At 47.3% G+C, this 14,058-nt stretch overlaps 2 protein-coding genes across 2 annotated transcripts; one reads left to right on the top strand and one right to left on the bottom strand.

Moving 5' to 3' along the window:
* The first annotated feature begins 3,683 nt into the window (after nucleotides 1-3,683).
* Nucleotides 3,684-4,052, top strand: LOC125166624 (histone H4). Its single transcript, XM_047860553.1, has one exon. It carries the CDS (start codon nucleotides 3,687-3,689, stop codon nucleotides 3,996-3,998), a length of 312 nt encoding a protein of 103 aa, XP_047716509.1. The 5' UTR covers nucleotides 3,684-3,686; the 3' UTR covers nucleotides 3,999-4,052.
* A 1,916-nt stretch (nucleotides 4,053-5,968) lies between these two features.
* H1-6 (H1.6 linker histone, cluster member) lies at nucleotides 5,969-8,247 on the bottom strand. The gene has a single exon (XM_047860488.1). The coding sequence runs from the start codon at nucleotides 7,170-7,172 to the stop codon at nucleotides 6,327-6,329; it is 846 nt and encodes a 281-aa protein (XP_047716444.1). The 5' UTR covers nucleotides 7,173-8,247; the 3' UTR covers nucleotides 5,969-6,326.
* Between the last annotated feature and the right edge of the window lie 5,811 nt (nucleotides 8,248-14,058).

Genomic DNA, 14,058 nt, shown 5'->3' with positions numbered 1-14,058 from the left:
GGAGAAATTTGGGGATGAGTAGCCTTAAAACACCTATGAACTATTTTTTTCATCAGATTTGGGTAGAAAGTATTGTCAGTGGGGGTTCTTTGCTTGTTTTATTTTTCGAAAGTATGGCTATTTTTTAAACATGAAAGTCTAGCTTTTGGTCCAAAGATTCTACAAAAGAATTTTGGAGCCTTCTGTGTACTCCTGGTGGGGCGAGGTGGGGCGAGGTGGGGGCGGGTTGGGTAAGTACCAATATTTGTATAAACCCCAGTCTCATCAGTTAACCTTACTCCAAGGGGTTGATTAAATGTCCTGAATTTACAATGTCATTTTCATAAAACAGTCAATAACCAACCAACTTTGATATTGCCAAAGGAGCTTGACAATGTGTGCAGGAGAAAGCATCTGTTTTTTTTTGTTTTTTTTTTAATGTTTATTTATTTTTGAGACAGAGAGAGACAGAGCATGAACGGGGGAGGGGCAGAGAGGGAGACACAGAATCCGAAGCAGGCTCCAGGCTCCTAGCTGTAGGCACAGGGCCTGACACGGGGCTTGAACTCATGGACTGTGAGATCAGGACCTGAGAAGTCAGAAGCTTAACCGACTGAGCCCCCCAGGCGCCCCTAAAGTGTCTGTTTTAAATACGAATGTAACAGCTAATGGTCTTTCCTTTGTGGATGTTTGGAATAGCAGTTTCACCATTAAAACAAATGCAAAATACTTTCTTGGTGCTTTGCGTGTGTGTGTGTGTGTGTGTGTGTGTGTGTGTGTGTGATTAAGAGAGTATTCAAGGGAATTTGGAAAATCAAATTCAATTACAGACATTTATAAAAACTTCGAAACAAATAAATGTATCGGAAAGGATAATGTTAGAAATTCTCTGTCCAAAGAACTTTTTTTTTTAGTAGGTCAAAATAAATTAAGAACATTTATAGGAGCAAGCCCACCCAAGGACAGCAGGCCAGGGAAGTGCAAGGGACAAAAACTTTCAGTAAAATGTTTGGACTGAAAGGAGAAAGAAAGAACACTTTTCTAGAAGAGGAAGGAGAGAGATACAGTGTAAGTTACGGGCCACAGGTAAGCCAGTGGGAGAGACATTTAGAGGACGTGAATAAGAGCGGATATTCATACCAGAGAAAAGGTTAGGTGGCTAGAAAAGAAATTCATTGACGCTTTAGAATGCAGTGAGATCCCTCAGCCAGCCAGTGGCGAGAACAGCTCTCTGCTCCAGACCAGGAGCGATGTCCCCAAATGCCTGGAGACAGCTAATGTTAGAAAGCCCGGGCAAACTAGGTTGGGCGGGGCTGCCCTTACACATTTCCTCAACTGTAATATGGTGAAAAGTATTCCTGTCCTAGGATTTCTTCTCCCTGAAGTACAACCATACAAAGTGATGGTAGTTCTGGTATTTCTCAACCTTGGGCGAGGATCAGAATTGTTTGTTGACTGTAAAATATATCTTAACATATAATATATATTATTACACCATTTCTCAACTCTGATACTCTGAGTCTGCTGCAGAGAGTGGTTGTGGGCATTTCATATTTTTTATAAGACCTTTGATGAACCTCATAGTTTTATTTGTTCAAATGTGTGATGAGACCTATTAGCCACAACTCGTTTGCAGGGTTTTTTACCTGAAGGGCTTAGCTCCCATGTTGAAGGAATGGGGTTCCATGAAATCAGGTTCTCTCTGAGGATGAGCGGGAAGTGAAAAGAAAGCCAGCCACACAGGTTTCAGAGTGAGCCACTCCCTCCCAGGCCACACGACCATGACCTGTACTCTTCTGAGAGGGGAAGGATCCATGTTTAATATATATCTTTATGTGCATGTTTTAAATTTTTCTGTCCTAACATTCATGACTTCTGAGTCAGTGTCAGTGAGAAAAATTTATCAATGAAGAAATTAGGAGAAGGGAATAGAAAACAGGAAGAAGATGTCAAAATAAAAGTGACGTTTTATTAATGACAGAGTGGGCAAAATAAAATTGGGAGAAAGCTGACCTAGACTTCTGGTTTAAATCTGGGCCCTGTGGTGCCTGGGTGGCTCAATCAGTTGAGCAGCCCCTTGGCGATCTCAACTCAGGTCAAGATCTCAAGGTTGTGAGTTCAAGCCCTGCCTTGGGCTCCATGCTGGGTTTGTAGCCTACTTAAAACAAACAAACAACCAAACAAAAATATATAAATGCAGATGGAACCCGCTGGGCTGTGTAGCAAGGGTGGCTCACACCATGTATTTTTTTCCATGAAATTACCATATTATACACACTATTTTTATGTCCATGAATTAAAGAGCATATTGAGATTTCAGTTTTACTTATAATCTCAAACCTTGCACTTTTTCTCTATAGTGTTTGACATTCCTTCCTAGCTAAGTGACCCCTTATAAAGTATGTGTTCGAGGTGGGGAGGGGTTAGTAAAAGTCAGGAACCTCAAAACGCTCAATATGGGGGCAGAAGAATGTAATTACTTAATTATTTCGCAAGTGTTACAAATCATATGCCATTCAGAGCTTTCCTACCCTCTGCTGGGTCTCTTTTCTTTGCTAAAACAAGTATGAGGTTCTAACAGGTGGTCTCTCTCAGGCCAGAGTCTCATTTTAAGTATCTGCAATAGGCACCTTTTTGTTAACCAGGATGGAGAGAGGCTGTGCCCTCCCCACCTTTTAAGTGGAATAACTGATCTTGGACATTTTCAAAAGCGGCAGCAGGAGGCTAAGGGAAATTTTTGATTTGAAAGGCTCTCTCTTCCAACCACATTCAGATCCAATTCTGTTTTTTTTTTTTTTTTTCTTAATGGGATTAGCCTTGTTTAAAACACCAATAATCTCATCAAAGGCCCTCCAGGGGAGGGCCTTGTAGGCTTTGTAATGACCTTAATCGAGTATTAGCCCTGCCCTGCGATTAACCCCCAGCTACACCAAATGTTTGTTCTTGTCTCTAAACCTGGAGAAGGTTGAAAAGGGATCAGCTGAGGAGGAAAGGGGAGCTTGTCAGGAGTTACAGGCAGAACCGAGAGGCCCAGCAGGGCCAGGAAGACGGTCCAAGGGCAACGCGTTTTCCAAGCCTAGTTGTACATTCCCTGTCACAGACTTTTGTCGAAACAAGAGTCCCCCAATAAATGTTTGAAAGAAAACAAGAAGTTTTAGTTTGCAAATTTTTGTTTGTTTGTTTCCATAGGTCCAGGGCTTACACTGTCCAGCACAAAGAAGGTCATCTAAATACGTCAGTTTAATAGGAATATTAAAAGGGATGGAAGGGAAAGTCCTTTGACCTATAAACGCACCGTCCTTGACATACCACCTCTACATTCCCCCCAAAAAATCATTCCATAATTTATTAGTTATAAGGTGAAAATACAGACAAACGTGGAGGGGGCGGTCCCTCTACTCAGCGGCTTTGACATAACACATTCCCCTGGCAAACGCTCGCGGAAAAAAGAAACGCAGAACAAAAGAGAAACGGGAGCTTTTTGGCGGAAGGAGAGCTGACCCTCCCCCCCGGGCCGCCCTACTGCCGACGAAGGGCGAGATTCACTAGCCAATCACAACGTTGGAATGTTAATGAGCTCTCTTTGCCCCACCCCCTTGCTGACCTCATGGGGGGGAACGCGTCAGTGCCTCTTGTTCTCAATCAGGTCCGCAGAAATGCTATTTAAGGACCTACGTGAGGGCGCAACGCTCACTTCGGTTGCAGCCATGTCTGGTCGCGGCAAGGGCGGAAAAGGACTGGGCAAGGGGGGCGCCAAGCGCCACCGCAAGGTGCTGCGCGACAACATCCAGGGCATCACCAAGCCCGCCATCCGGCGGCTGGCCCGGCGCGGCGGCGTCAAGCGCATCTCCGGGCTCATCTACGAGGAGACCCGCGGCGTGCTCAAGGTGTTCCTGGAGAACGTGATCCGGGACGCCGTCACCTACACGGAGCACGCCAAGCGCAAGACGGTCACGGCCATGGACGTGGTGTACGCGCTCAAGCGCCAGGGCCGCACCCTCTACGGCTTCGGGGGCTGAGCGCCCGGGACCCGCCATATTTCCAAACACAAAGGCCCTTTTCAGGGCCGCCCACAAAGTCACTTAAAGGGCTGTCGTGCTTGCGGAAACGGGATCGGGGGCATGTAAGACTTCCGCAGGCGCAAAACTGGTGGTAGGATATGTTTGTGTGCGGTACTGTAGCAAGTCTTGTGACGCTTGGGTACACTTTAAGATTTTCAAAGAAATACACATTGGAGTAAGTAGGCCAGTAAATGCTGCCAATGAGAGGGTTCCAGAAGGGAAATGCGTGCTGTTCTACACAAACGGAAACAAGAGATCTTGGCTAACGTCCTTCGGATTCATCCGCATGACCGGAAGCGTCCTGGGCACAAAGCTCCGGTGACCGCAGCCGCGGCTATGTAAATGCAGGTCCTCTGAGGACAAGCTCTGATTGGGTGACATTCGGTGTGGCAGAAGCTGCGGAGGGTGAGATTCCGGGGCCATTTTCCTGTTGGCCACAAACGGTTTCATAGCTGTCCCCGGAGCCGGAGGAAAAACCTCGGTTGGTTACCTTTGCTTTTAATCCAGGCGCTACACCAGTACTAGGAGCAAAAAGCACAGAGGCTCCCGGGACCAGTTCTAGACGGATTCGCGCGGTGCCGGGGGCCTGCTGGCTGCCAGGCGCAGGCCGGGGGTCAGTCCACTGCGGGGCACGGCAGTCACACAAGGGACTCACGGCCTTGCCCGGCAAGTGAAGCGTATTTGGGCGCTGCAGCTCCGACCTGGAAGGGAATCGCCGCCGTGTGCAAGCAAGACATGGGCTGTGCATGATTCTGTACGACTTCAAACCATTGTTTATTCGTTCTGACAAAATTGTCAGAGGCCCAGTTATAGAAATGAATTTAGAAAGGCCAGGCTCTAGTGTTCTCTTCAATACATGGTTATATGCAAAAGAATGCGTTACATAATTCTGCATTGGGCTTTGTGGGGTTGCCCCCAATACTACCAAGGCCCCAAATAAATCAGCAGTATGAATTTCGTACTTATAATCATCTTTAAATAAGAATGCCAGTTCCTAAATTGAGAGCTGGAATAAACGAACTTTTCTTAAAACGAAAAAAGATGCTTTGACTCAGACCCTGAGAATTTCCTAATAACAGTTTTTGTTAGGTCAGTTCGGACCCTAACAACTGTAACCCCACCATTTCCATACAGGTTTTAGAGTTAATATTCTTCAGCCTGTGGAACACAATCTGGACAAGCCTGTGCACTCTCTTTGTAAATAAAATACATAGACTTATAATTAGACTAATCCTAAAATGAAGCCATTTCTTAATGTGGCAACATAGTATTTGGAAATATTGAGGATAAGCGCTATTGCAATAGTCTTACAACTGTAAACTGAAAATACTTATTTCTGCTAATCAAGTGAAAAATCGCCCAGATTTAAAAACTTCCCCCTCATCCGGTTTGTTATAAATTTTTTAAAAAATTTTATGTTTATTGTACAGAGAGAGAGAGAGACAGACGTAAGAGAGGGGCAGAGAGAGGGAGACAGGATCCAAAGCAGGCCCCAGGCTCTGGGCTGTCAGCACAGAGCCCCATGGGGGGGCTGGAACCCACAAACCGGGAGATCATGGCCTGTGCCGAAGACGCTTAACCAACTGAGCCACCCAGGCGCCCCAGAAGTTTGTTACAATTTGATTCCTGTATACATTGACACCCCCCCCCCCAAAGTTGTGAGCAGTGAGTTATGAAACCCTGGTTACAATGTCCCCGTGTACAAGTGTGAACTGGACCCTGGCGCTTGGAAAGAAGTCACCTATGTTTGTGCACAGAGCTGATCTCCACTCCTTCCTCCACATAAACGCAGGTATTCCTAGCTAAGGATGGGGAAGTACAAGGCCGTGTACCCATTTATTTTTATTGATCCTGGGAGTGCAAGCAGGGGGAGGGACAGAGAGAGGGAGAGAATTCCAAGCAGGCTCCACACTGACGGTGCAGAGCCTGATGTGGGGCTCGAACTCAGGAACCTGTGAGATCATGACCTGAGCCCAGGATCAAGAGTCGGACACAAACGACTGCGCCACCCCCCCCCCCCCCAGCCTCCTCCCCCATATGCCGTGTTGTAACTAGAAACATTTAAGCTCTTTGGGACCAGGCAACACAGGAAAAAATTTCAAATACTGGAATCCCTATTGGGCGACACATCTGACGAAATTTTCCACATCTTACAATGAAACTTGCTTAGTAGACCGTGCGGTGACCTATTTACGAACTTCTAAGCTTCCAGTGCCGAGCCCTTTTTAAAGTATTTGGGGTGGCTCTTAAAAGAGCCTTTGGGTTCTTTGAGAATCAGCCTTCGGTTTACTTCTTGGACGCCACCTTCCTGGTGCTGGTTTTCTGCTGGGTGACCTTGGCCTTCCCAGCCTTGGGCTCCCCTGCTCGGGCCTTTCCTGGGCTCTGCGCCGGCCGCCTGCCCCGGCCTCCCTTAGCCTTCCTGCTGCCTCGGGGTGCTTTCGGGGCTGTTGCTGCCCGAGGCTTCTTGGCCTTCTGGGTGGTCTTGGCACTCTTCGGGGACTTCGAACCCTTGGAGATCAGCTTCTTCGCCTTGGCAGAAGTGGGCCTTTTGACCTTGCTCTTGCGGGGTTCAGGAATGGCCTTCTTGTTGAGCTTGAAGGAGCCCGAGGCGCCGGTGCCCTTGATCTGCACCAGGGTGCCCTTGCTCACCAGGCTCTTGAGGCCCAGCTTGATGCGGCTGTTGTTCTTCTCCACGTCGTAGCCGGCGGCCGCCAGCGCCTTCTTGAGCGCGGCCAGGGACATGCCAGCTCGCTCCTGGGACACGGCGAGAGCCTCCGTGATCAGCTTGGACACAGAAAGGCTCGGGGTCTTGCGACTTGAGCCTGGCATGCCCACCGGCTTTCTCCCCCTCCTCTTAGCTGGAGGATTCTCCACAGGGGCCGGGGCCGTGTCAGCTGTGGCCACAGGAACCGTCTCCGACATGTCTCGGAGAAAGAAACACAGACCTGACGTACCAGGAAAAGCGTAAAGTGCAGTGGGGCAGGGATGGAGGGGGAGCCTCAAAGCCTTATATAGAGCACGGCGCGCTGTGATTGGCGCATCGTCAGGCACCGCCCCGCCCCTCGGGGGAGGAGCCTTTGTGTTTCTTTTACCCCCAAAAGTTGGATCCCACACCAATCCTCTGAGCAGCATCGCCCAGGGTTTACTGCTGAGTGATCCGTGGAGATCCGGATTTCACGTGCCTTTTCACCTTTTCATGAGAAATGACCTTGCATGCCCGAAGTATCAGATAAAGCCCTTGATTTTCGGCGAAATTCAAGGAGAAGAAGAAAACTTGCTCTTTTCCTTGTAATGTAAAAGTAAGTTTTAGCGCAAAACTTACCTCATCTCTTCTGAGTAGTTTTCCAAATGGGGGGCTTCCAATCGGTGGAGAAAACAAGTTATTCACGCACTGGTTTTTATGGGAAATTCTCTATGTATGTGAAGGAAATAACACAGGTCGCTTAAATGGCTCCCTGTGTAGTTAGACGATGCTTATAGAATCGGCCAAAGAGTGCAGAGTACGACTTTATTTGGGCAAACACAATCTAAGAAACCGTAATCTGCAAGGTATGTGGGTGGCACGTGACCCAAACCAGTCCTCCGTCCATGCAGTTTGATAGAAGACCCTTAAGACTCTAACACATGATATCTGCTTAGTCCAAATCAGGTCTGTCACCTCCGTGGCTGACGTCCTCAACTGAATTTTGCTTCTGTTTCCAGTCATCCAAACCCCACTCCACCCCACCCCCACTGCCTGATGCCAAGCACACACACGGAAAAAGAGACAGTCCTTATTCTCAATCGCCTATAAAACGGGAGGCAGGAACGGTGGCTGAAGAGCTCAGTGGGAACCACAGGCCCAGATCTCTAACAGAACTGAGTTGGCAGATGTGCCTGCAAAGCTGGAAGAGAGTTCAGGCAACAAGGTTCAGGAGGCTTCTTTGGGCTTATCCTAGGACTTGCCTCTGTAAGACGTCCAGATGGGGGGGGGGGGGGGGGGGTTGTTCTTCAAGGCCAGACCTTCCAGGAGGAGAGCAACGCGGTGCGGCCAAAGCTCCCCGGGGTTCAGCGGAGGAAAACCCCATAGGGACCATCTCGTGGAGATCCCCAAATGCTCGCGCGAGAACTTGGTTATTCTGCAGGCGGGAGAACCGCCTGAAGGCTTTAAGGAGAGGATTTGCATACTGGTGCTGTAGTTGTCTTGGTTTTAGAGTTTTCACGGAAACAATCATTATTGAAAATGGCCCAGGGGCGCCTGGGTGGCTCAGTTGGTTAAGCGTCGGACTTCGGCTGGGGTCATGATCTCGCAGTCCGTGAGTTCGAGCCCCACGTCGGGCTCTGTGCTGACAGCTCAGAGCCTGGAGCCTGCTTCGGATTCTGTGTCTCCCTCTCTCTCTGACCCTCCCCCATTCATGCTCTCTCTCTGTCTCAAAAATAAATAAACATTACAAAAATTTTTTTAAAAAATGGCCCAATGTCAGAGGTTGGTAGTGTGGTTTCTGTAGCCTAAGAAAGACAAGGGCTTCGGCTCTGTGGGAAAGGAGAGAGTCTACGTGCGAAATATTTCTGAAATGAAAATCAAACATGAGACTTTCCCACTTCCGGGTGCAAAGTGAGATAGCAAAGTCTCCGCCTCGCTCTGGCTCATGGGCACGTGCTTACACACACACACCGGGAACACAAATTCAGGAAACGGGGCGTCTGGGTGGGCCTGTCGGTTAAGTGTCCGACTTAGCTCAGGTCATGATCTTGCAGTTCATGAGTTCAAGCCCCGCGTGGGGCTCTCTTCTGTCAGCACGGATCTCACTTTGGACCCTCAGTTTCCCTCTCTCTCTCTGCCCCTCCCCCGATTGGCCTCTCTCTCTCTCTCTCTTTCTCTCTCTCAATCTCAAAAAGTAAATACACCTTAAAAAACATTGAGAAAACAATAACCACCTGAAGTGTCTGCATTCTGATACTTCCTAATCTATTTCATTTTTTAAAATGCTGGTTGCAAACTATGGGATTGATTTCACAACCACTAATGCGCTGTGACCCTCCGTTTGAAAAATCTGTTTTCAGGTTACAAGGTTACAAGAGGTTACAAGAGCATCTTACTGAGGACCTATTTCAGGGTTTCTTTACAATGTTTATTTACTTGTGAGAGACAGAGACAGAGACACAGTGCGAATGCGGGAGGAGCAGACAGAGAGGGAGACGCAGAATCTGAAGCAGGCTGCAGGCTCCAGGCTCAGAGCTGTCAGCACAGCCCGACGCGGGCCTGGAACCCATGAACCTGAGCCCAAGTCTGTCACTAAACAGACGGAGCCACCCAGGCGGCCCAAGGACCCTAAGTTTTAACATGTGTTTGGTTTCCCGGACCCTCGGTGTGACCTCTGAGTACTTGTGCTTGGAGGTCAGGTTGTGAAGTGGATTGATCCTTGTAATTAATTACACGTTGACAGAAGATATCATTCCATTGCTTTACAAGTAACAAAGAATTGGGAGCAACTGGGTGGCTCAGTCCATCGAGCGCCCGACTGCGGCCCAGGTCATGATCTCCCCATTTGTGGGTTCGAGCCCCGCGTCGGGATCTGTGCTGACAGCTCAGAGCCTGGAGCCTGCTTCCCATTCGGTGTCTCCCTCTCTCTCTCTCTCTCTCCCCCTCCCCCACTTATGCACGTGCTCTCTCGCGCTGTCTCTCAAAAATAAATAATTAAAAGTAACAAAGAATTGGAGAATTTTAAAAATTCTTACATTCCGCAACTTGAAACCTAGAGAGAGGACCATGATTCATATCTTGCACTGGAAATCTAAACGCTACCATGAACACCCACACGCACAGCGCTTACGCTGTGTCGTCATCATCCCAATTATTTCCCCTTCAAAAAAGGAAAAACTGTAGAAGCTAAGTTTATAGTTAAGAAACTGAGTCACAGAAAAGTCATGAAACTCACCCAAGGTCTTAGAGCTAGGAAGCAGGAGGCTGGCTTCAGAAGGCTCTGGCTAGTTATGCACATCAGCTGTGTTGGAGCATTTATTATTATTTTTTTTCCTCTTAATATGTCAGGACTGTTCGTGTAATTCCATTTTTAGAGCTTGTATTTTTTTATTAAAAATTTTTTTAATGTTTATTTATTTTTGAGAGAGAGAGAAACAGTGTGAGCACGGAAGGGACAGAAAGAGAGGGAGACACAGGATCCAAAGCAGGCCCCAGGCTCTGAGCTGTCAGCACAGAGCCCAACGAGGGGCTTGAACTCGTGAACCATGAGATCATGACCTGAGCCAGAGTCGGACGCTTAACTGAGCCACCCAGGCACCCTTAGAGCACTTGTGCTTTGTGGACCAATAATATAATTTTATCTTGAAAAACTTTCTATTGTGGGAAAGTCACCCTTCCAAACTCTCATTATTGAAACAATACTCCTGCTGTAAACATTTCCTTAGATCAACTTCTGATGGCAGTTCTTCTGAAGTCAAACAATAGAAGCGATCACAAAGAAAATAAGAGAACTGTTTTCTTTTAAAAATATAATAAAATTTTTCTCTCATGACATGGGAACTATACAGCCCATTCTTTTTTTTTCTTTTTTTTACATTTATTTATTTTTGAGAGAGCACAAGTGGGGGAAGGAGCAGGGAGAGAGGGAGACACAGAATCTGAAGCAGGCTCCAGACTCTGAGCTGTCAGCACAGAGCCTGATGTGGGGCTCGAACTCACAAACCGTGAGATCATGACCTGACCCAAAGTCAGACGCTTAACTGACTGAGCCACCCAGGTGCCCCAGCAGCCCATTCTTAATATTAACATTCTAGTCTGTTGTTTAAAAACAATGTTTACCCTATATTTCTGTGTGTGTGTGTGTGTGTGTGTGTGTGTGAATAAAATAAAGGCTTCTCTAGATTTTCACTGTGTTCAGTGAGATTCACGGGGTTTCACTTACTAATGTGTCCACCCTATATATTTCTTGGATTTTCCTGGTATCTAAGTTTTAGAACTACCTTGTAAAACTGTTATCCCTTTGTCATATGTTTCTTCTTTTCTCAGTAGCTATTTTTGAACTTCATATTTGGCTTTCCACTATCTTTAACAAACACTATTTCACAATTAACCTTAACTCTTCAACTGACTTCTTCCGTTTTGAATTATTCTATTTCGATTGACTGCTTGTTCAGCTATTGAGTAACTATTTTGTTTGTTTTGTAGGAAGGGCATGTGTATAATTTCATGCTTTGTGAAGGTTGTCTCTAAAAGTCATCAAGTGTTCGGGGTACCTGGGTGGCTCAGTCGATCAGGCATCCGACTTCAGCTCCGGTCGTGATCTCCCAGTTCGTGGGGCAAGCCTCGCATGGCATCGGGCCCTGTGCTGACAGCTCAGAGCCTGGAGCCTGCTTCAGATTCTGTGTCTCCCTCCCTCTCTGCCCTTCCCTGACTTGTGCTCTGTCTCTGTCTCTCAAAAATGAATAAATGTTAACAAATTTTTTAAAAATAAATAAATAAAAGTCGTCAAGTATTGGATATCAAATGCAGGTACGATGCTGTTCCAGGGTTGAGGGACAGAAAAACAACATTTTTTTTTTAAATTAAGAAAGAAGTATTACTCGGTCTTTAAGCTAAAGAAGTTACCATTTTCTTTATTTGGGAGATAAGATTTAAACATAGGCACTGACAGAGGCCTGGGTGGCTGAGTCAGTCGGTTAAGCGTCCGACTTTGGCTCAGGTCATGATGTCACAGTTCGTGGGTTCAAGCCCTGAGTCAGGCTCTGTGCTGACAGCTTGGAGCCTGGAGCCTGCTTCAGATTCTGTGTCTCCCTCCCTCTCTGCCCCTTCCCTGCTTGTGCTCTCTCTCTCTCTCTCTCTCAAAAATAAATAACCATTAAAAAATTTTTAGTATATGCACTGACAATTCTTGGGTGTGGAGATCAATGTCGAAACCAATAACCTGCCCAGGTGGTTCACAATGGAGGACTTGAGAGGGTGGTGGGAAAGTCTTCCTCTGTTGAGTCAGATGGACCTGACTCACTTGTTCAGCCTGTTTCTGCTGCTCCTTACGAAACTGAACACCTTCAGAAGGAGTTCTAGAAACTTCTCAGAGGACAGAGGAGCTAAACCTGCCACCATCCAATTAGGAAGCACTAGAAATGCCTGACCAAGAAAAAAAGCTATTTGCATAACTGGGACCTCCCCCGCCCCCCCATTCAGGTGACCTTATTTCTGTTCTTCCAGACGTTCCGACCTCTCTTATTAGCTATTTATATGTAAGCAAGGACAGGTGCTCATATCGTGCTGTTTCATTTGTGAATAACACATATATAGACTTCCGTCCAAAACCTTTGTGCTAACGTGACCGAAACAATCCTCCTAAGCCACACAGATGCCAATGAGCCAGTCTTTGAAAGTCCGGAGACACAGCATTGGAACTTGTGAATTTTCTGTTGCACTTTAATACAGAATACAGAAGCATCAGACAAAAAAGCAGGAAGCCTTTTCTTTTAACTTCCCGATAGTAATCCAGTAGACCTCAGATGGCCCTTGCCGAGTTCCCCTTGATCTCACCCCTTCTTCCAGGCTGGCGCATAGATTCGCCCTCCAGAGGCGCTAAAGATGGCCGTGAGGTTGAAAACTACAAGGGGGTGGAAACTGAACAGCTGACAGCACAGGGTGCTAGAGAAGCCTGTGTACCTGGGCTTATTTATTAAGCAAAATAATAATAAACATTTTACACTAGATGTCTTTCCAGTTTACTTACCTGTCTGAGGCACTACTCTAGGACCCCTGCGAAAGCCTGCCTTGCCGCACATATAAACCCCAATGCTGCAAGGATAGCGTTAGGCTTTATATCTCTCTCCACCGCAGAGGTGAAAGTGGTTTTGCACACAGTTTGCACTGTAGTTTTGCATGAAGCGCCATGTTTTTCCTAAGCGAGTGGTCAGAGCATGTTTATTCGAGCTGAAGCATTCCTCTTCCGGTGACAAGTCTTAGTCTAGTGCTGGCTCTGGGGACACGGGACTCTGGACCCGCTGAGGCTACTGTCTGCCTGTGGCACGGGGGAGCCCTGGCCTTGGAATGAGGACAAGTGGGTTCTCCCACCTTGCCTCTTTCTGATTCTTAATGATCTTGGCCAAATAGAACTGTATTTCTCCTGGGCTTACTCACTTTCCTGGTCTGTGTGTCACAGCAATGACACCGTCTTAGTCTGCTCGGGCTACCAGAACAAAATGCCGTAGATTGGGAAGTTTCAACAATAGAAATTTATTTCCTCATGGCTCTGGAGACTAGGAATCTGAGATCAGACTGTCAGCGTGGCCGAATTCTGGTGACAGCTCTTTCCCAGCCTGTCGTTGGCTGTCTTCTTGCTCTGTCCTCAAGCGGCCTTTCTGTGGTGCATGCACGCTGGGAGAGCTAGCTTTTCCTCCTCCTGTTCGGATAAGGCCACCAGTCTTTTTGGACTAGGACCTCATTTTACAACTTCTTTCACCTTAAATACTTGCTGAAGCCCCGCCTCCAGACACAGTCACACTGGGAGGTAGGGCTTCGACATAGGAATTCTGGGGGGACATAATTCAATCCACAGTACACGCTTTTCTGATGGAGCAGTTAGAGGCTCTCAAGAGACAATGCAGGCAAAAGCAATTTCAGCTACACACAGCCAAATGCAGTTCATTATTCCAGCACAGTCCTGGACAGAGGAGGCACCTGACTGACAAATACTAGTTTTGGGTCTTAACCGAACAGCCTGCTTATTCTCCATATGGTGGCCCCCCAGGGGACAATCGTGGTCACGGGCATCATTAGGCCGCCCTTCGTTTCTTTCTTTTTTTTTTTTTTTAATTTTTTTTTCAACGCTTATTTATTTTTGGGATAGAGAGAGACAGAGCATGAACGGGGGAGGGGCAGAGAGAAAGGGAGACACAGAATCGGAAACAGGCTCCAGGCTCTGAGGCCATCAGCCCAGAGCCCGACGCGGGGCTCGAACTCACGGACCGCGAGATCGTGACCTGGCTGAAGGCGGACGCTTAACCGACTGCGCCATCCAGGCGCCCCAACCGCCCTTCG

Source organism: Prionailurus viverrinus, chromosome B2, assembly GCF_022837055.1.
Source record: "Prionailurus viverrinus isolate Anna chromosome B2, UM_Priviv_1.0, whole genome shotgun sequence".
NCBI classification, from domain to species: Eukaryota; Metazoa; Chordata; class Mammalia; order Carnivora; family Felidae; genus Prionailurus; species Prionailurus viverrinus.
This window is presented reverse-complemented; position numbering and strand designations above follow the sequence as displayed.